This window comes from Haliaeetus albicilla, chromosome 1 (assembly GCF_947461875.1).
Source record: "Haliaeetus albicilla chromosome 1, bHalAlb1.1, whole genome shotgun sequence".
NCBI lineage: Eukaryota > Metazoa > Chordata > Aves > Accipitriformes > Accipitridae > Haliaeetus > Haliaeetus albicilla.
In genome coordinates, this window is record NC_091483.1 from 48,167,593 (window position 1) to 48,189,705 (window position 22,113).

Below are 22,113 nucleotides of genomic sequence, written 5' to 3' on the forward strand. Positions count from 1 at the left end.
TTCTTACCTACAACTGAGAAGAAACAGCTGCAAATAAATGGCCTTTCAGCTGTGGTCACTTCTGTACTTCATCCTTAAGTGCTCCCAGTGTAGCAGAAACCTAAGCCAACCCTGCTAGATTACTAAAGAGTACTGCTCGCTGCTCCACCTGCTCCCCACAGCCCCAGCCGCACCTCGTAAACTTATCCCAGGCCCCCGGGCCAGACCTAGCTCTGTGTAGTTGCTGCTTCAGGGCGACCAGGTGAGGCCTCTGGGCTTTGTCCCACCTCACTTGCATAAAGACCCCCATCACCGAGGGGTGTGTGGGGGGGAAGCTAAGAGTGGCAAATGGGAATTTTTGTTTGCTTGTTCTCAACAGCTTAAAATTCCTGCAAGATTCATTTTGGTAGCTGATGAACTACTGCAGTTCTGCACGTAGAGCTTTCAGGCTGAGTGATGCACCAGAAGAGCTTTTATTGCCAATGTTATCATAGGCTATTTTGGAAATCAGAGCAACTGTACTGGTCACAGCATACTTTTTGTTATCTTTGTGAAAATATTCCTAATATACAAAGCAATAAAATGCTCAGTCAGTGATCAAAACTTCGAAGATGGAGATTATGCTCTCATTCAGTATGCCGGCCTGTGATACCACCCTTTCTTAAATGAAATTTATGTAAATAAGATTGCCCGTTCCTTGGGTTCTCCAACAGCGGAATGGAATAATATTTGGAAGGAAATTCTAGATGATGGCAAGATTTAGATTTAACCTTTAAGATAGAGTTATATTGAACTGGATAGGATCTCAGCATTGTATCTGAATGTGATTTCTTCCTCCAATTAATGCTCCTGAAGTAACTACCGAAGTGCTTCCCAGAGATTCCTCTCAGCTTCCTGTACTGGGTTTTTCAAGCAATCCCCAATGAAGCCTCAGCCTGCAGTCACCTCCCCTTCCTCCAGCAGGCTGGAGGGGTGCTTTACCATGGGAGCGGTGCGGGTGGCCACGATGGGACCTGTGAAGTTTCACATTGGTGAGCCATCAAGCTCAAAGAGTCAGTGGTCGGTGGTTCGAAGTCCAGCCATATTAATGGCTGGAGGAATGGGTTGACAGCAACACGATGAAGTCCTGCACCAGGAAGAGAACAACTCCATGCTGACTGGGTGCCCACTGGATGGAAGGTGCCTTGGAAGAAAAGGACCCAGGAATTCAGGTGGACAAGAGATGAAGTGCCCTTGCAACAGAGGCGGCTATCCACATACCAGGCTCTACTAGAAAGTGTGTAGCCAGTAGGTCAACAGATGTGATTATTTGTGCTCCTCTATTCAGCTCATGTAAGACCACATCCAGAGTAGCGTCATCTTTGGGTTCCCCAGTATGACACAGACAGCAAGGGGACACTAAGATGGTGAGAAGACGGAGCACACGATGCATGAGAAAGGACGAGCATGGCATTTGTTCAGCCTGGACAAAAGGTTAAAGGTGGGGGGAACATAACTGCTGACTTCAGCTACCTAATGAGCGGTTATAGAGAAGACAGACAGACTCTTTTCAGACATGTACAACAAAAGGATGAGAGGTAACAGACATAAGCTGGAACAATGGAAATTCTGACTGAAGGAAAAAGAAAAAGACACAGTGAGGGTGTCAGTGAGGGTCAAGTATTGGAATGGATGACCAGAAAGGCTGCAGAATCGCTGTTCTTGGAGATACTCACCTGGACAATGCCTGAGCGACTGGATCTAACTTGTCGTCAACGGTGCTCTCAGGAAGGCTTCTAGAGGCCCTTCCAGCCCAAACGGTTCTATTCAACTTGAACTTGAGCTTCAGGAGCAGAAACACATTTTATTATATTTACCTGTTTTCTTTATTTCCTCCAGTAATTATTCTTTATTTGGAAGTCAAAGCACTTCTAAACTATTAAAACAAAAAAAGCCAGAAGCATACAGATTTCTAGGCATGCACACAAAGTAAGGGTCAAACGTTCTTTAAGATTTTGTCTAAAACATTAACCTCAAACTAAGCATGCGCTGTCTCAAGAGTTGTACATGTGCTTTTTCCCTTTCCATAAAGTTGCCCTGGAAATGAGAGAGCTCACTTACTAGCCTGAGCCAACTGACAATTACTCTGAAAGCTTGTATATGTGGCTCTACCAGATCAAAAACTGATCGGGACAAATCTAAAGTCCTATCATATTCTCTAGTAGTGCTCTTTTGTACACAAACAGGAAAGTCCTGGGGAAAAAACAAAGAGTAATTATAAAAAATAGTACATTCCCCAAAACACCTGGATGTTGGTTCAAAAAAACTCCCGAGTTTTTATGCACGTTATACATTCCCATTATCCAAGGCCTGACATAAAAATATTTAAAGTGACCAGAATCACAATGCATATATCTTTTAAGTCTTAACTTAGATCAGCAATTATCTATGAAGAAAACACAATTTTGCTGCCAAAACCAAAAATTCTGCTTCTTCTCTCCCCTCTGTCCCATTGTCAGACCAGTATAACTCAAAATGCTTCTACTTATTAATTCAGGCCAAAGAAAAAGATGTGCATAAGCTGTTTTAGTGACATTTTATTAAAGTAATTTTTCAGGTTTCACCCTCCCCCTCCACGTATGTGCAAACTTCTTCTGGCAGTAAGCCACAGACCAATTTTGAGGTGGAAAACAGTTGTAGGAAAAAAAGAGAAAGACAGAAATTACTTTATAAATGGACATATCTTATAATACATTACAATGCTCCCTTTAGTAGCCAAATGGTTCATGAACATTACACTTTATGTAATATCACAAATGCACAAAATATGCTTTGCATATGATTGCAAAACCAGCAGCACTCTGGAGCCAAGCACATGGCTTAATATTATAATAATGAGTCTACTTCAATGTAGTGGATTTTAGTAAGACTTTAATAATACTGGTATGAAGCCAAATTACATAATGTCCCAAAATATGAAACAAAGCTTTTATAGAGAAAATAAAAGCTCACTGAAGTATAACCACATTAAAAAAACCAAAACAAAAAACAAAACAACTACCAATGTTATCTAAAAAAAGCCATTAGGTATATTTAATTTAAAAAAATCAAATTAGAGAAAAGGAACTCAAATCTATTCCCAGATCTCAAGATAAAATTAAAAAGGGTATTATTTTAGGCAACATTTATGAAAATGAAGGTACTATGCCAGCACTGGGAAACAAGCTAATACCATAATTACCTCTTTTGGCACAGATACGAATATGGGTTGACTATCTCCAATTTCTCTCAAAGGACAAAAAATGATTCAGTTACCTTACAGGTCGATTTTAAGACTGAGCTATGTTGGATTGCCTAGAAACAGCTTACACCAATAAAATAATTTCCTTCTACACATGAAAACCAACTCCAAGTAAGAGTCCCAAAGGTAAAGAGCCAAATTATTTACTCCCTCAACCCCCACCAATTCTGGAGTCTTGGGGAAAACAAGGACTTGAAAGCACCTGTAAAGCTTGGTCCAGCATGGACCATTCTCAGAACAACTTCCTCTCTCACCCCTCCCCGTGTATGAGAGTGTTAGATAGCAATTAAAGAAAAAATCAGTATTTCATTTGTTGGATAACGCATGCAGAATATCATACATTCTTAAAGCTGTATAACCTTTTAAATATTAGTGTTATGCTAGTTGGAAGATTAGTATTTGCATGGATAACATTTTTTGTCCTTTATTAGGATCAACTACTTAGATCCACATATCCAGTAGAGAGATCAACATATATTAGCGTATTCCAATGTATGACTGGTTACAATAAGTACTACTGTTAAACTGAGTCTAAATCAATGCTGACAGCCTATCAGAGCATGTGGTGATGAATACAGCAAGAATCTGAACAGTTTTCTTTACATACATTATATTGTCTCATCTACATATCTCTAGACTTTTTAAGCAGTTTTGGCATTAGAAAATTTTAAGTAGATTTAGATTCCACATGACAAGATGAAGTGAGTGGGACATTTTATGCTTTGGATTTCTTAGAAGTCTACTTTAGCTACAGAAGCCATTAAAAAGTTGCAAGTAACTTCAAGATGAAAGGCATTAGCAGCTTTTTAGAAAAGGATAATCACACTCTTCTAGACACTTAATGAGACTTAATTCACAGAAGCTTTTGACTTGGTCTGCTGTTAATTGAATCAAAGTCGATGATGATCTTGTTACACTTTGGCTTGAATTCCCTAAAATAAAGAAAAATACAGATATTAGTTAGTGAGTAGTTAAAACATTTTGCTTGCTTTAGCTCCAGCTAAATTTTTGAAGGAATAAAAAAAAAACCTCCTTGGATTCACATAGTTTTCATCTCTATGGGAGCCAATTATAGCGCACCACACTGAGAGAAACCTGAACAAGAAAGACTAAGACAAAAAAGACACATGGGGTGGGTTAGCCTGTGCATTCTTCGGCTATTGGAGTTCATAAATTACCCAGGAGTCAAAGGACTTTAAACAACTTAGCTGCAGGTGGTGGCATCATGTTACCAGGGCTGAGATTTTTGTTCATATATATTTATATTTCAAATATTTTAATATATATTTACAGATATATAGATGCATATATGTATCCATAAAAATATTTTAATATACTGTATATGCATTATATATGCACATATATGTATATGTATTTATATATAATAGGTATCTGGAATATATTTTGATAAATATTTTGATCACTTTTTTCCTGCCAAGTTTTCAAAGAACACTTTCAAACTTTGCCTCAGTAAAATAAAATATTTTTTGTGCTAGTGGAATAGATCACATTATGCATCATACTGGGGAAACCAAAACTAGTTAAGAGGGAATCATTTAAAAATTGTAACTTTAGAACTGTAAAATTAAGACTGCCACAAAATGTTTCCTTTTATTATCATTAGAGCATCTGCTACAGCAATTAGCAAGGAAGGTATTTGGGGACCAAGCATGTATTTTCCAGTCTACCAGTAAACAAAGGATTATGCAAATAGTGTGGATTTAGTGCCTAATTAAGCTCTGCAGTTCAGTTCAAGAGATTCATTAAGTACCACCTACATCCTTAACAATCAATACAATAATGAGTAACAGTCAACACAGAAAAGCACGTGCTGCTGACCACAGAAACTCTGAATACTTTGTCCAGAATAGCAATCTGAAATGCAAGAAACACTTCTCACCCTGGAGAAGTTACAAGATTTGACTTGCAAGAGAATGACTTATGCTTCTTAGTCAAATAGTCTTAGTAGACAGGAAATACATGGAAGGACTAAAACTGAATTTCAAGTACTGCTGTGTTTTTTCATGGATGTTTCTTAGCCCAGTAGGTACCTTTCATCCTAAAAATTTATCTGTAAGAATTGTTATGTTTGCAAATGTTTCAAAGTCTTTATATTAATATTGTAAAACTTTTTAGAGTTGCAAAGCCTCCCTGACTGCATAATTAGCCTCACCCACAGCATGTTATTGCTATCAAACTAGCCGTTGAACAGACTGTCTTTAGGTATCTCTGTCAGTGTCTTTAAAAACCCCACTCTTCAAACGTTTTTCAGATTCTCATTACTTTAAGGCAAATATTCCAAGTTTTACGCTTTTCTCACAAGAAAAGCTGACCAAAGAAGACTGGACAGCTATAGGCACCAAGAATTAATTATGGGTGGCTGGTTCAACACGTTCCCAAACTGACTGCAACAAAAAGATACTAAAGTTTCAATAAGGATCAAGTAATCCACAAAAAAAAATTACTGGTCATTTCAGTCCAACTCATATGATCATAGGATAACTCAGGTTGTAAGCAACTTCAGGAGATCATCTAGTCTAACCTCCTGTTCAAAGCAGGGTCAGCAATGGCTCTCTGGAGTACAATGTAACAAATAACCACCACATTTGCAATTTCACTTGCAGTCCAGGAATGAAATGAGTATTCCAAATGGAACATTTTCTCATACAAACGTTATGAAATTTAAATTTAACCATACACAAGGCAAAAAGAATGGTGCAACAGTTTGTCAATCCAGTATCTTTTGCAGGCATACAGAGAAAGCCATCTACAAACACCACCAAAGAGTAAAACGCTGCACAATGCAAAGAAGAAAAACTTTTGCCCTAAAGTTGGTCTCTTTCACACATCATTTTCTCCCTTTCCACAATAAAAATAAAGTTAATCCAAAGTTCTCTTACCTGTATATAATACCTGCTAAATCAAACATCCGCCGTGCAGCTGTCATTTCCATAGTGTCATGATACTTGTCAGACATATAAATAACTTCCTTTATTCCTAAGAAAGTCATATAGAAAAAATGCTAGATTTACACTGAAAACAAAAAAAAGTAATGTCTGGTGCACAAAATCAGAAAAGGCAGCATTCATCCACATGCTCTAGAACTCCTTGGTACACCTCTACTTCCCAAAATACTATAGATTGTACTTGAGAATAAGGCTATGTAAAATAGAGCTGTTTTGGAAGACAGTTCTTTCAAAAATGTTGGAAAATGTTTTTCTTCACTTTCACCTAAGTTTAACTCAGAAAACCAGAACCAAAAACTCGTAGGCAAAACCACAAGATAGACAGACTAGAAATCAAGCATTTTTGCAAAAGTAATTGAAAACTTTTCTTTCTGGCTCTCTAATATAGATAAAATTCCCCACAAAGAACTTAAACCCCCAATCCTATTCCCCTTCCAAATGCATAGCTATAAAAGGATGCTTTTTTCCCTGTTTTATAACTCCCAGTCCCAGGTTCAAATCCTCATAAATGCATCCTGTCTCAAACTGTTGAATGATCTATGCCTAAATTATTTAGGCAGGGGAGAAGTGTAAGGCTGACCCAAGAGAATTCAAAAGCAGCCTATCAACATCTTACTGTATTTTCCAGACAACATGAATATCAATACATTGCAGTTCAGTGCTGACCTAAGTGCATAAGGAAAAGGGTGAGTGACTACATTGAGAACAAGCAGCCAATCTACCTTGAAGACCATTTGATTTTGATTCTATAAATAAGAGAAATGTAGCACAAAAACAGAATACCATCATCTTTCCCTCTTCATGTCTCTTCATTTCAAACTTTACTGACCAAAATAAAAAGTGTTCTGTTTGCTACTTTCTTCATAGATTCCTGTGGCCATTAGTGGTGAGGGAAACACTCCAGAACAGCAATCCATGCTAGCACTGCAAGAGTTTACTCAATGAGCAAAATATATGCTACCTTAAGCAGAGATTTTTACAGAACTGAAGCCTACTGCAGATACCGCCTAATCTGAAAAAAGGAGACACATTTAGGCCAGCACACTTGCTGCAGCGGCACAGATTTATAACAATTGTAATGAAAGACATAATTAAAGTAGGATCATAGAAGTCTTATGACATTTATGAGCAAAGATCTTTTAAAATCTTCAAATATCTACCATGCATCACATTCAAATTAAAATTTCATGTATATACTCCCAACAGACCTTTTGTCATGCAGAAGTTTATTTCTTTTTGCCCTACTCTATTCAATGTGTCAGAGCACAGTAAAATTGACAGTAATTATATGCAAAGCCTGTGTTGTTCTTTGGCAGCTCCTGGTCTAAGAAGTTACAAACCTAAATTAGAAGCACGCTTAGAATCACAGAAGATGCAATTAGCACTGGAAAAATTTGGCACCATTCAGATGCAAAAAACCCCCACAAGTAGCATCTTATGAAGTTGACAGTGCAATTAATTTAGATCTAACAGCAGCAATTTAACATCAAATACATCCGTGGTAAGATACCAACGAGCAGGCAGCACTGCAACCCTGACAAATCAAGCTGGCACTACTCCTTACCTGCCTGGATGATGAGCTTTGCACATTCATTACATGGAAATAAGGCAACATACATGCTGCAGCCTTTCACATCAGCTGAGTTTTTGTTCATGATTGCATTCAATTCGGCGTGGCACACTGATTTAAAAAAAAAAAACCAACAAAACAATTCATAATACCGTTCATTAAAATAAATCTGTCAAACTACAATTAAAGTGTTACAATATAACTGCTTACATCCTTTCAAAGGCAAATAGCTTCCACAGCTTGTCATAAAGGGCAGAGGAAGAAATAAAAGCAGAAATACCAAGATCAATGAAGGTCAATTGTTCTGACCAGGCTGCCGATTAGTAATGATATCATTAAGCGCATTAGCATTGCCATTTGCTAACACCTATTGCAGGCAACAAAGCCGTAGGCTGTGGGCCAAGTAGTTGCAACCACCCTAAGTGAAGCAATATCTCACAGCTTCACAACTCTCTGGAGTATCTAATTGCCAGTATAAAACAGCTCATTTATGTGTTTACATGCACAGATAGAACAGTCTTATGGTTGTAAGAGCGCGCTGTGTGCTCTTAAAGGCAGGAGAATCGTGAAGTAAAACCGAGCAGCTCTGTCCTCTGGGTCTCAGAACGGCTCAGCGCTGCTGCATGATTCTCTCACCCCAAGAATACACAAGACACACTCAACCATAAAAATGCCCCAGCTTTAATATTAAAGTGAGTTTACTGCTCATTAATACTGCCAGACTTGCCAAGCAGGAAAAAAAGTCCTCTGTTTCTCCATGGATTTGAGATAGGCCAGGTAGCAACAGACTACCCTGCCTTATTCCACTGTAACACAATAGCTCTTTCTGGAGAGATTGCACCTTAGGGATTAAGTTTTTATGCTGTACACATCAGCAAATTATCTAATGTGTTACCAACACAGGTGAGAAGAGCACGGTTTCTCTGTCATCCACCATGAACCTCTAAAAAACCATTAGGATCTCTGTGGGAACTTCCTGTTCACTCCTAGGAATGACAGCAAGTTGCATAATTTATATACCTACCTACTAAGAAACTGCCTGCTGCCCTGACTTACTTCATAAACAGGTGCTGAAGTGTGGTGTGGGTTTGACCTCATCTAGAGACCTGCATGTGCAGACAACATTAAGAGTTTTTCCACTGCTTGTTTTGAAGAACAGATTAAAAAAAAAAAAATTTTTCCTCTCCCTTGCGTACGTGTGAAAATTACAACAGGCAAGGTTTCATAGCACAAGTTCATAGTATACTTGCTACTATATACTGACCTCTGTGTGAATGATCTCACCACACAAAGAATAACTGAGTGCAGTACCTTTAACATGTGGCAATCCTTGCTGAATGGAAATGTTTTCTGTATGCGCTAAATGTCTACATGGAATTTTCTATATAACAGCTAATGCACTACAAACTAATGTTTTCTGTATGCGCTAAATGCCTACATGGAATTTTCTATACAACAGCTAATGCACTACAAACTTACAGCCTAACTTACGGCACACGAGCTTTCCCATGTAGACAAGTCACAAAGGACAGAACACTTGCTAAAGAAAGCTCAGTATCGACTTCTACAAGCAGTCCTCAGCACCACCATGACCATGCTGTCCACATACCTTCTCATAACTTGTAAAGCCAGAAACTAATATAAAAAAACCCAAGCACCATCACATTAAGATTTCTGTTACTATTATTATTGTTTCTATTGCAACTGTAGTTGGGTCACACTGTATTTTAATCATATGCCATTAAGTGTACAAGATATACAATTATATGCACCTATACATTTAGAAAATACAGAAAGTACATTTAACTCCAAGTATATTACTGAGTTGCACTAATCTTATGGAGCCTTCACAATAAATAGTCAGAGAATTGTTTTTCTGGGGTTACAGAGGATTGAGTGAAAAAGAGCGTCATTATTTCCGCAACTGGAACTAGGTTATGTCAACAGGACAGAAACATCACTTTTAAGTTTCTTTGAACAATATACTTATGTTCTAGGCAGCAGTCTAAAATATGGAAGGCCTCCAGAAAGAAGAATGAGGGAATGTTTTCAAAGGCTCATAGAACTAGAAAAAAAGCCCTAATTCCTTCAGTAAATATTTTTCCTTCACTAAAACTCAGAAATCTTCAGCCATAAAACCAGACAAGTTTCATTATTAGTACTTCAACAAGTTTCCTTCCTGTGCTGATGAGAAAGAAAGGCTCTTTTGGCAGACTTTTGCAAACTTTCAACAACAAACGTCTTCCCCAGCGAAAACAAGTTCAGGCCAAAAATAACTTAGAGAAGATAATCGGCTGAGCAAGGGAAAGGAGAAATTTTGCCTCCTGATCGTCTTAACACAGTCCGAAGTTAAGAACAGTTACGACTCTCCAGTGTGGAAAGAATACACAGAAGACAGTAATAAGGAAGAAACAAACTAATCATTCCAAGACAAAAAGTAGTGGGTCTCCAACAAACCCAGCAAGCTTTCATTTCAAAAGCAAAAGGAGGTAGGTTTTTCGTGCACACTGTAGCCTAACCAAGTATTTCATACTGTACTTACTGCAGAAGTACTATGGGACTAGAAGTTTGCATTGATTCCAGAAGTAATTTTTTTTTCCTTCCAATATTTCTTTTTTTATTCTACTTGGCTATTAAATACAAAACCATTTTGGCTTAGTTGTTGGAACTTGGAAGAATATTCGGTGGAACTATCATTACATGTGTCTTTGTTTTATACATTTCCCTAGACATCTGCTACTGGCCCCTGTCAGGGATATTATGCCAGATGGTCCTTAAGAAGGTATAGGCATCAGACAAATATTTTTAGGCTTTGTCCCATCACTCTTCATTCCCTCTTCCTCATATTCCCCTCTCTCTGGCAGATAGACGTTGACTGTTAACCAATTTACAGATAAGATAGTCTATTATCCCCAGATTTTTCTTAGAGACATGCCCAGCTTTGTACAGAGCATTAGTGAGAGACAGAAAACAAATCCAGGAGTCCAAAATCCCGCTTGTTAATAACTAAGTAGTTCACATTTGGGGTGTTATGAAGTTTTCTAACCTGTTAAGAGCTCCAACTAACAGTTACATATTGTTCTCTCTCAGACAGTAAGAAGCTAACTTAAAATAACCTTTCACAGGTGCACAGTATTCAGAACTCTGAAAACTGTATATTTATATAGACTAGTAAAACTAAGAATTTTTACAGTACCCTATGGGGGGCCCCAGTGTTTTGTTTTTTTAAAAAAAATAGTATTCATGTATAGCCAACATAATATTAAGTCTGGAACAGTGGTTTCCATTCTGGAAAAGTGGCTTGAAAAGTATTCTCGAAAGGCTTCATTAGCTGAAGAAATAACCATGCAATGAGAACTTAGTATGTGCTCTGACATTCCCACCACTTGCTACTATATTCACAAGAAAGAAAAAAAAAAAAAAGGCAGAGGAATGACTGCTTCTTTACTGGCAGTATTAATTGCTAGTGTTTCCATCTTTTCTCATTGCATACTGCTTTGTGTTGCATATATGAGGTAGCACTCATTCTCAAACCTACCCATAAATAAGAGACCCCTACTTACGCTGTTAATGGATATTTTTCAGGATTAACCACTTAACATGAACATGCTCTTAGTGGGTTGCAGAGTCAGAAGTACTCTTCCCACCTACTAAATGTGTTCTGACTAGTGATTTTATAAGAATCACAGGACTAGTCAAAGCGTTTCTTAATACTGTTTGAAGGCTTACATGCTTGATGAAGAGCTTGGAGTAGGGACCACCATAACATGTCACCTTTTAAGAGGCAAACAAAGGAGGGGCTGGGCGAGTGACCTTTCTATGTAATTAATTACTAACTAACTGAGCCAGACTAGGAATTTTGAGAAATTATGCCCTAAATATGGTGTTACATTTGAAAAGAATACATGTCAATGCATATAGATTGTCATGCAGCAAGTTTTGACTTATTTATTAACATAAGTTTTTATACTGCCTTGATAACCAACTTCACAAACAATATGGGTTCCCAATACAGATACATGGTAACAGCATGGCATTCTTCAACATGAACCTGGTACAGAAATGGATACAGGGAGTTCTGTAATTTGGGCCACTTCTTCTTAGTCTTTTGGTAAAATCTGTACCTTTTCGTGTTCATCCCTTGTCCATCCCATCTTTGTCCAAGCTCCACCTACCAGTTATCCTTTACTGGCTGGACCCCCAATGCTGGACATAGCAAGGATCACAGAAGGAACCAAAATATTGAAAGGAACGGGGCCTGGAGTGACAACCACTGGCGACAGTGGTTGAGGGATATGGAATTTGTAGAATGACATCAATCTTTTTTTAACCTTTGTGAAAGCATAGGGATGGTTGCTGGTCACTGCATTAGGGGAAGGCAGGACGCTGATGTTGGGCTGTCACTGCCCTCAGTGACATTCCTGCTGCTCTCTTTCTCACTCTGTGTGCTGGAGGAAGAGCAGTTGCTGTGGTCAGGGCAGGGAGGCAAGGATAACACCACCAGCTTTCACTGGGAATCCTAGCCTCTTCAGACTGCAGTCAGAAAAAGGGAACAGCCCCAGCCTCACTGCTTTCTTCTGTGAAAAAGGAGAACTGGGAAGTGAAGATGGAAACCACTCAGGCCATTATGAACATCACAAAATCTGCTGGAGGCAGACCAGAGATGCCCCTCTCAAAACCTGAGAAGCATTAGCTAATCCGCCGCATTTCCCAGTTCCTCCTATCCTGCTCCAAGTTTGTTCTACTCTCAGCAGAACACAGAGGCGTTTCTTAGTGGGCAAGCAGAATGAGAGAAATTACTCTCGGTGTTTCCAAATCTCCAAAGTTTCTAGAGATTTGGTGTAAAACACCAGAGTTGGATGGAAATCCATGCAGGACAAGAGAGCGAGTGGCTGTAGGCGGAGACTGTCTCCTATACATTCCCTTTCCAGCTGAAGCTTCAGCTTTGCACTGCCAGTTGGAGAGAGAGCATCACACTTCTTCATAGTGCCTTACCAAGTTTTGTGCTGTCAAAATAACAGCTTCTACAAAAGTAACATTTGCCTGAATATCTTCGAATGTTCATCTCTAAAAAATTGATGAAAAGCTCACAGTCCTAACACAAGGAAATGTTGGTAACAGTTTGTTTCGTTTTACACAGCAGGTACTGTTCAATTAGAGCATACTTTTTGCCACAGCACATATTTTATCGTATCTGAACCTGTATAAATATTTGTAAGCATATTTACTCAATATTTTCTCTATTGCTCAGAGGTTTCTAAATTTGCCAGTCATTTTAATTTAAAACTCTCTTAATTAGAGACTGGTTGTCAAATGGATGTTCTTAGTTACAGTGGAGACAGAGGGCATAACAGGAGCACAGCAACTAGCATTAGCAGGAAGACTTGTGTTAATAGGAGGAAAATTTAGTATTTTAAACGATTGGTGAGAGGAAACAGCATCATCAAATCCTTGGATTCATCTAACAGAAACAGAGGGCACTCACTTTTGACTCTGAAAGCCAGAATTTTGACTAATTATTAAGAAGCTTCTGCACACAGTACTGAACACAATGCCTCACAAAGAGCTTTTAGTAACATCTTAGTAAAGTAGGTTTTCAAAACTGGCCTTCCATTTCTCTCATGTGTGCAGAAACATCCCCACTTCTGTCACTGACTAGCAGCCTCTAAAGAGCCAGTTCTAACACAACAATGAAAGCTCAATTTTGTGCTATAAATGAAAAATGGCATTCTGCGAAACACCTAGTGCTTTCTGACATAACAAGGCTACACTACTAAACTGTTCAAATATACACTACAACTAGAAGGAAAAAAGTTTTAATCTGCTTCAAGACTCTCATAAGGAATGCATAGTGTCAATACAGGTGATCTACATCACTACTCCTGTAACATCCAAATGCCTCGCAAACATTTGCATCCTCTGAGGTAAAGCGAGCACTACTGTCCTGGTTTTGGCTGGGATAGAATTAAGCTTCTTTCCAGTAGCTGGTATAGTGCTATGTCTTGTATTCAGCATGAGAAGAATGTTGATAACACACTGATGTTTTCAGTTCTTGCCAAGTAATGTTTAGTCTAAAGTCAGGGATTTTTCAGCCTCTCATGCCCAGCCAGCAAGAAGGCTGCAGGGGCAAAAGAAGCTGGGAGGGGACACAGCCAGGGCAGCTGACCCAAACTGGCCAAAGGGGTATTCCATACCATGAGATGTCATGTCTAGTATATAAACTGGGGGGAGTGGGGTTGGGGGGATCGCCACCTGGGGACTATCTGGGCATTGGTCGGCAAGTGGTGAGTAATTGCATTGTGCATCACTTGTATATTCCAATCCTTTTATTATGACTGCTGTCATTTTATTAGTGTTATCCTTATTAGTTTATTTTTTCTGTTCTATTAAACCGTTCTTATCTCAACCCACGAGTTTTACTTTTTTTTCCGATGCTCTCCCCCATCCCACTGGGTGGGGGGGAAGTGAGTGAGCAGCTGCGTGGTGCTTAGTTACTGGCTGGGGTTAAAACATGGCAACTACCTACCACATTTTGATGCCTTCTTTCAGTAGCAGCTCAGGTTACACTTACACACAGGTAAATAAACATTTTTTTAATCAAGCACGACCCTTTCCCTAACACTGAGCTAAGCAGAACCCACCACTTGAGGGTGCAGGTTAGATATGTACAATGTATTGCAGCAGACAGATAACTGAGACATTGGTGAATTTCAAGCCAACAAGTTTCAAGATACAGTAAAATTTAAGAGTGACAGGACTTGTTAGTCTTACAACAAAAGCTTAAAAGGTTATCGTTATCAGTAAGTGCACAGGGGAAGGGGGGAAAGGAGGAAGGGTTAATCGCAGTGAGTAAGAAAAGCTGAAAGAACAATGCTGGCACACACAAGAACATATAAACTAACCACAAATAAATTTAGGGTGGAAATTGGAAGTTTTCTAGCCATGAAACAGTGAATCTGATCAGAGCTGTGGGGTCAGTGCATCCATCTGTTCTGCTGGAGCTCAATAAATTTATTATAGGATCATCTAACACACTTCTGCAAAGATAGCCTCCGGGTCCAATCCCCTCCTATGTCTATGCTGCTAAACACAGACAGGGCCAGGGACTGACCCTTGGCCCTGAGGCCAACTGGCAAAGACTGGCTCATGTTCATCTTACTCAGGGCTCCATCAGCATTACATAGCACTTGGCCCTGGGTTTCCTCAAGGCTCCACATCTCAGGAGTCCCACAGCACCACATACTTATTTCGTATGTCTCAGTTCAAAGTGCACAAAGAAGTGAGATGAGTTTTTTGCAGCCCACCAGAGTGGTATTTTCACAACATGAAACAGAGTATGTGTTGCATACCCCCTAGTATGGCCTGAGGGAGGGAGGAGGGTTAAGCATACCATCTCAGCAAGCTTTGCATTATAGGCCTATACAGGATGACAGTTTTCCTGCAGCCTTTTTTCCACCCTGCCCTCTGGAGCAGCCTTTGAGTGAGCCATTCGCACAGCAGTACTCAGGCTTTGTTCCGGAGAAAGCTAGTCAGAGTGGTCCAAAACAGATGGGAAGTGAGCTAATGTTTATGCCTGACCTACAACAGTACATAAAACCAGGAGGTCAGCATTCAGATCCACCCCAGACCCTTTCCTGTAGCACTGCAGATGCATAAAGTAGCTCTAGAAGACATCTTCCAAGTCCGTGTGGTGGTACATGCACAATTACCATCAGCTTTACCTAATAAGCTACATTGCAGCTCTAGTGATGAAGGTGCCAGCATTCCCCTGACAAGCTGATGGAGCACACAGTAAGATTGTACCATCTCTGGACAAGCTAGTGAGGAAAAAGCAAGGATAAAAAGTTCAATTTACACAAATGCTGTGATGATTAGCAAAAGCGGAAAGGAAAACATGACAGTTTAATGAGATTATAGCAGCAATTCTATGTGTCTTTGCATCTACCAGAATTTTTTAAAGCAGAAGATTTTTTTTTATATATATATATATACTTGTCTGGTCTGTCAACTGTGCTATCAAGATTAATAAGAAACTGCTAGAGTTTAAATGATCTGTGAATTACAAAATAGGCCCTTTATTCATCACAGCAGACACTTTATGTTACAAAGTTGTGATTTTTTTAATGAGGTGAAGACTAAGATTCTTGGGGGGGGGAGGGCAGTAGTTAGACCAACTCCTAGAAACAAACTCGTCTCTCCAAGCTGTTAGATTGGTTAGTGCATTTTTTTAAACATCACGTATTAGAGATTTTTACTTTACTCAACACCTTTTGGAGTCAGAGTTAACTAAAAAAAAAAAAAAAAAAATTCTCAGGTCATCTTGTACAAAGATTCCTCACAAATTAATACAGCATTTTTAGATTAAATTGGTCAGCTTAGATTTGAGTGCCTGGAACATGCTCGGGTCCCAGAGACCACCTGCACTGATCTTAGTTCAGAACTGAAACCTTACAGCAGCATAAAGATTCAACCAAAATCAATATTCTGTTTTCAGTACTTCATATTTAATCAATGGGCTAACACTTGTTTCCTCACCCTATAAATAAAAAGCAGTCATATCAAGTTGTACTATTATGGTACCATCATTACATGTAAAACCAGTGCTTCTGCGCTTTAGAGCAGACTTAAAATTTGGCAGGAGCTGGCCCTAGTATTGGGAATCCATCTCTTTGGAAAATAATATGAAACTGTCTCAAGCTTAAGAGTTAACATTAGAGGTTTTATAATAAATTGGTAAAATGAACAAGGACAGAGTACCAGGGTTTTAAGAACTCAAATATGAAACTGATGAATTATGTGCTGAGCCACTGCATATCATCTTTCTCTTCAATGCTATGGGAAACCAGAAAATGTAATGCTGGTTTTTAGAGAGAGCTCTGGGTGAACACAGGGAATGTCAAAACTCATGCAAGTCTAATTTCTGTATCAGACCAATTGTTAGAAGTTACAAGTAAAAAATAGAATTAGTAGGCAGAGATAAATACTGTACAGTGGAAAAGAACCAGTATCTCTTTGCAAAAGCTGAACTCTGGTGCTCATTACCCCCCACCCATGCAGGGGAAGGCAAAATTTCTCAGGGTTCTTGTTCAGTTTTGTGATTCTTCCCTCTGCCATTCCTGAGCCCAGGATAGGCTGAGATGCAGCACAGGATGAAGGAGCTCCTAATACCCATTCTTCCTGTGCCCATGGCTTCTGCTGCATTGATCTCACCCCACAGAGGTGCAGCAGGATCTGGTGCGGAAGCAGAAAGATGAAGAAGGGGGATTTAAGAGAGCATACACTCCCTCCTTCCTTACCAGTCCTAACCACGGTTCCTCCCCAACATCAGCTATTGCAGGCCACAAGGCAGCTCTCAACTCCATTTCCACACCCAGCAGACAGTACTCATGGCATGAAGCCTGAGGCAGCCCAGCAAGTTGTCTCCTTGGTACCTGCAAACCACGCCTGGCCCAGAGGAGTAACTGTACAGCCCTGTTGATAGGTGCACCAAGATTCACAGAGGACCCTTCAAAGCAGACTTGCAGAAGGTGAAACTATACCAGCTGCAAAGACAGAGACAGGATCCAAAGCAGCACTCAGCCACATTTACCATGAAACTGTCCTTGCTCTTCATTCCTTTTACCCATTTAGTAAATGTGAATCAAATCAGAGGCTGAAATAAACAATGAAAGTCAACTCACCCATAGCAGGGTAGATCCACTGCACACCAGATGAGGCAAAAATGGCACGGAATGACAGAATGCAATCACATACTTCAAACACAAACAAAATTCAGCTCCTTCATAATATGTATTGCCTATGCCATCAACACCTGAACAGTGGAATTTCCCACAGCCGCTGGAGTTTACAATTTTAATAACAGTATTTTAGACCCAATTATTTGTTTTGCATATACATGCTCTCTGTAATTTCTGTGGAGACAAACGCACAGAAGCAGCAAGCATCTGCATACACTGTAACCGTGTGCTAATGAGCTGCATTATATTTACAAGTCTCCATTACACAATCAAAAATGGCTAATCCTTCATGAACATACTTCACCAGGAATTCAGTCCTTCATAAAGACTGTTTGCATTTATTTTCAGAGCTGTGATTTTTATCCTGATGTACCACTTATGGGCACATTAACAAAATCAGGTGAGTGGAAGAAAAAACCGATCAATACTTTACCAGCTGAACTTTCACATATACAGACATCACAAGTCTGACCTGTCAACCACAAGAAGCCTTACCATAAGGATATTTTGTGTCCAGTCTATGTGCTGCTGTTCTTGTCCAGGGTAGTACATCATCGCTGCAGCCATTAGGCATCCCATTGTATCCAATTCCAACAATCTTGTTTTCTGAATTTACAATGCAGGCACCAACCTAAATAAAATTAGATTTATATAGTACCAGCAGCATGCAAAATGATCTATCAACAAGAAAGATGAGACCTGAAAAGTCAGTCCTACAATTTTCATTTAAGAGATACAAGCTTTGCTTTATATTAAGTCACAATATCTAGTGAGCAAGGCTACAATTGTACCTAACCGGTACAATTTAAAATAAATCAGGGCAGATGCAACCCTGCTACCCCTCTAGTCATGTAATGCCCACTCCAGCCTGCCAGCACCATTCCTTGTCTGACTATGAAGTGAACCTAGTTCAGGGAGCAGAACCGCCACTGAATTAATCCTACTAAACGTAAGTTTTCTGTCCATTCAACTCCCCAAACTAGCTTTTCCAGTAGCAGTACGAGCAGCAGGAAAAGAAAAGTTATGGAAGATGGAACAGAAATGCAGTAGTGTTGACCTAGGCAGAGACAGGCTCACAAAGCTTTGTGGCTTATTTATGCAAACGTGCACCAAAATACCAGACCTTTTAATTCCCACCCTTTATTACTTTAATTCAAGTCTGCACAGCGACCGTTCTTACAGAATGATGAAGTGTCCCATTTTTATGTTTTCTGCCCATAGTTTAGATTTATTGAAATGGCAATAGTACTGATTTTAATTCACAGAATGTGTTTATCAACCAGCTCTTGGGTAACAAAAATTTAACCCTAAACGAATAACCTGCAGAGAACTAAAGAGCCATAATGTACAGAAGCCAGAGAGTAACTGAACAGACTGTTAACATGCATTTTACTCCATGGCTTTTCTGGCATTTGCTTCCAGAACTTTTTCACACAAAGAAAAACTAGCAGGACGACTGGGTCCTGCAGAACAGCATGTTTCAGCAGATGTATCAATCACCTCAAACCAATATTCAACAGAGGCACATGAAAGAAGCAAAGAATGGGGTCAGACAGTGAAGTAGAGGGGGAAGGGGAACCTGAGGGAGGAACCAAACTAGAAAACTCCAGTGTCCTGGTTTCAGCTGGGACAGAGTTAACTGTCTTCCTAGTCGCTGCTACAGTGCTGTATCTTGAGTTTGGTATGAGAAGAATGTTGATAACACACTGATGTTTTCAGTTCTTGCCAAGTAATGTTTAGTCTAAAGTCAGGGATTTTTCAGCCTCTCATGCCCAGCCAGCAAGAAGGCTGCAGGGGCAAAAGAAGCTGGGAGGGGACACAGCCAGGGCAGCTGACCCAAACTGGCCAAAGGGGTATTCCATACCATGAGATGTCATGTCTAGTATATAAACTGGGGGGAGTGGGGTTGGGGGGATCGCCACCTGGGGACTATCTGGGCATTGGTCGGCAAGTGGTGAGTAATTGCATTGTGCATCACTTGTATATTCCAATCCTTTTATTATGACTGCTGTCATTTTATTAGTGTTATCCTTATTAGTTTATTTTTTCTGTTCTATTAAACCGTTCTTATCTCAACCCACGAGTTTTACTTTTTTTTCCGATGCTCTCCCCCATCCCACTGGGTGGGGGGGAAATAAGTGAGAGGCTGCGTGGTGCTTAGTTGCTGGCTGGGGTTAAACCACAACATCCTGTCAACTCAAGAACAAACAAAAGGGAATTTTTATACACTACAGGTGAGGAAAAGGAACTTGTAAAATGCTGTGTCTTTAAAAATTACAATCTAAAACTTTTATTAGTTTTATCCTCCTCTAACAGTAACTATATTTACTGGAAAAAGGAGAGAAAATGCATGTGTTATTTTAACCTCCAGATGAAAAGATTTACAAAACTCCAAACCGCAAACGTACACACAGAATTATACACGAGGTCAGGCCCAGTAAGAAAACTTCTGTAACAAAAGGTGCTGACCACGTTAAAAATTGAATAGCTATATACCGAAATACCTTTTAATAAGAAATCCCTGAAAGTGCTACATGTGCATCTGATGCGATGTGCAATATAGATTAGGTTATGTTATTCTTATACCTTGCCTTCTTACCTGAGAACTTGGATCCTTGCTTCTTTGTGCTGACAAAAAAGCTACTGCCATAAAATATTCAGGCCATTCCAAATAATCCTCTCTTTTTTTGCAGGATACTTCATTGCCGAAACTAGTTTACAGAAAAAAAACAGCCATCAGCAAACACCACATAGCTAGAGTTATTACAGATTGTATTCTTTTAATGTGCACAAGTTTCAAGTAACCTGGATCAGAATCTGGCTAAGACCACACATTCACTAATATTTTAACAGTAAAACCATCAGTGTTATGTGCTTTCCAGGAATTTATATATGCAAAATTTCCTTTCAGGGGAAAGCCATCCAAGTGAGGTTGTAAATTTCAGTTTTAGATAAGAAGGCTGAGCTATTCAGAGCACTGAGCTATTCAAAGACAGAGCAATTCATCCTTTATAGATAACACCTTGTGTATTTCTAAGATTCAGGTATGTCATGTACTGGCATTCTTTTCACCCAAACAACATAATCTTTTTTATGATGACTGTGCTAACTGCAAGCCTCTAATCTAAGCTATGTTGTACTTCTGCCTAGGACAAATGCTTGCTAGATTTCTATTTGGTAGCTTCCTGTGCAGTCATTCGTTTCTGCCCATACAGTTATTTCCATGAGTTTGCCTCTCGTTACAACACTTACCAGCAAAAAATCTGAGGCCATTCTGATAGTTCCCTGCTGAATTTCTCTTGAGATTATGTCCTATGAAAGCCACCTAAAAAGTGAGATGAGATGGGTTCAAGAACTTTTCCCTTAGACATAATGTATAGAAGTGGCACAAAAGGTTGCTTCTTTCCCTGCAGTAGGGGGTTTGTTGGGAGAAAACAAAATTTGGGGTAAAGAGGGAGGAAAAAAGAAGTGATGCATCATTTCCTCTTGCCTGCTTACGGGTGAAAGACTGCTCAGACAGTGCAAGGGGGAATTCCTGTGCTTTTCAGCTCAAATAGAGGAAAGAAAGACAGCTCTCTCGCCTCACCCCCCCAACATGTTTAAGCTTCGCAAATTTCAAGAAAAAGATCAAATTCAAAGAAATTTCCCCAAACTCTCAGCTATCATTGCTACACTTGAAAACCAAAACAATGGAACATCTCAAATACAATATTAGCCTATCAAAATACAAGGGGCACAGTACTTTTTCTTCTTGCGCTCCTCTTACCAAGGACTACAGCTTAAGACTGAGGTACCCTTCTAGTGATGTACAGCCACACAGAAAAATACATCATAGGTAACTAAAAGCAGCAAGACACCTCCTAGCAACACTAGTACCAGCACTTTTGGAAGACAAATAAACATTAGAAGAGAAGTATTTTGTTAATTATTATTTTTATAACCAGAAACATATATTAGAGGCTTGCAATTAGCTTGTCATAAAGAGGTTACACTATTTGACTGAAGACAATGCTAGCACATGATAAAATTGTACTTTAGAAACCTACAAGTTGCTACTTACCAAACAGAAATTGCTGGTTTTGAATAGTTCATATATGGAATATTACAAGTTAGCAATTTGGCTTGTTCTTGGAATGAATGAGGATCATCTTTAAGGCCATCGTCTCAATGTGAGGAGGGAGAAACACACACTGTTAGTGTAACCAGCACACCTCTTTCACACTTTGACAACATTGTAATTAGTGCCCAGAACTGTCAATTGTCAAAGCAAACATACAAATCAAGAACGTGATTCTGAGAGTGCCCAAACTGGCTTGAACCATCATAACTATAGGGTTGGGGCTATATCCTACTAAAAAAAGTGTTCAGAGAACAAGAAGCTCACAGCAGAAAGAAGAAATTAAAGACATGCCCTCACACCTCTCTGTGTCAAATTGAACTTTGACAGGTTAACTGAAATGCCAAGAAAGTGCTTCAGCTAATTTAAGTGATTATTTAAAATATCTCACAAAAGCAATTTACAAAATCCAAACCACCATTGGACTTTAAATGATCAGTGTAATACATTCCTGACTTTGTGAC

General features: G+C 39.3%; 1 protein-coding gene across 3 annotated transcripts in view; it reads right to left on the minus strand.

The window, feature by feature from the left end:
* Nucleotides 1-2,872: 2,872 nt before the first annotated feature.
* DCTD (dCMP deaminase) overlaps nt 2,873-22,113 on the minus strand; it is a 63,857-nt gene continuing 44,616 nt past the window's right edge. For all 3 annotated transcript variants that reach the window (XM_069787740.1, XM_069787746.1, XM_069787755.1), the window contains 5 exons: nt 20,132-20,243; nt 18,028-18,163; nt 7,790-7,906; nt 6,160-6,256; nt 2,873-4,191 (listed from right to left, as the gene is read on the minus strand). In XM_069787740.1, coding sequence (XP_069643841.1) covers nt 4,113-4,191; nt 6,160-6,256; nt 7,790-7,906; nt 18,028-18,163; nt 20,132-20,243 — 541 coding nt within the window. In that variant the 3' untranslated portion in view covers nt 2,873-4,112. The remainder of the gene's footprint in view (nt 4,192-6,159; nt 6,257-7,789; nt 7,907-18,027; nt 18,164-20,131; nt 20,244-22,113) is intronic.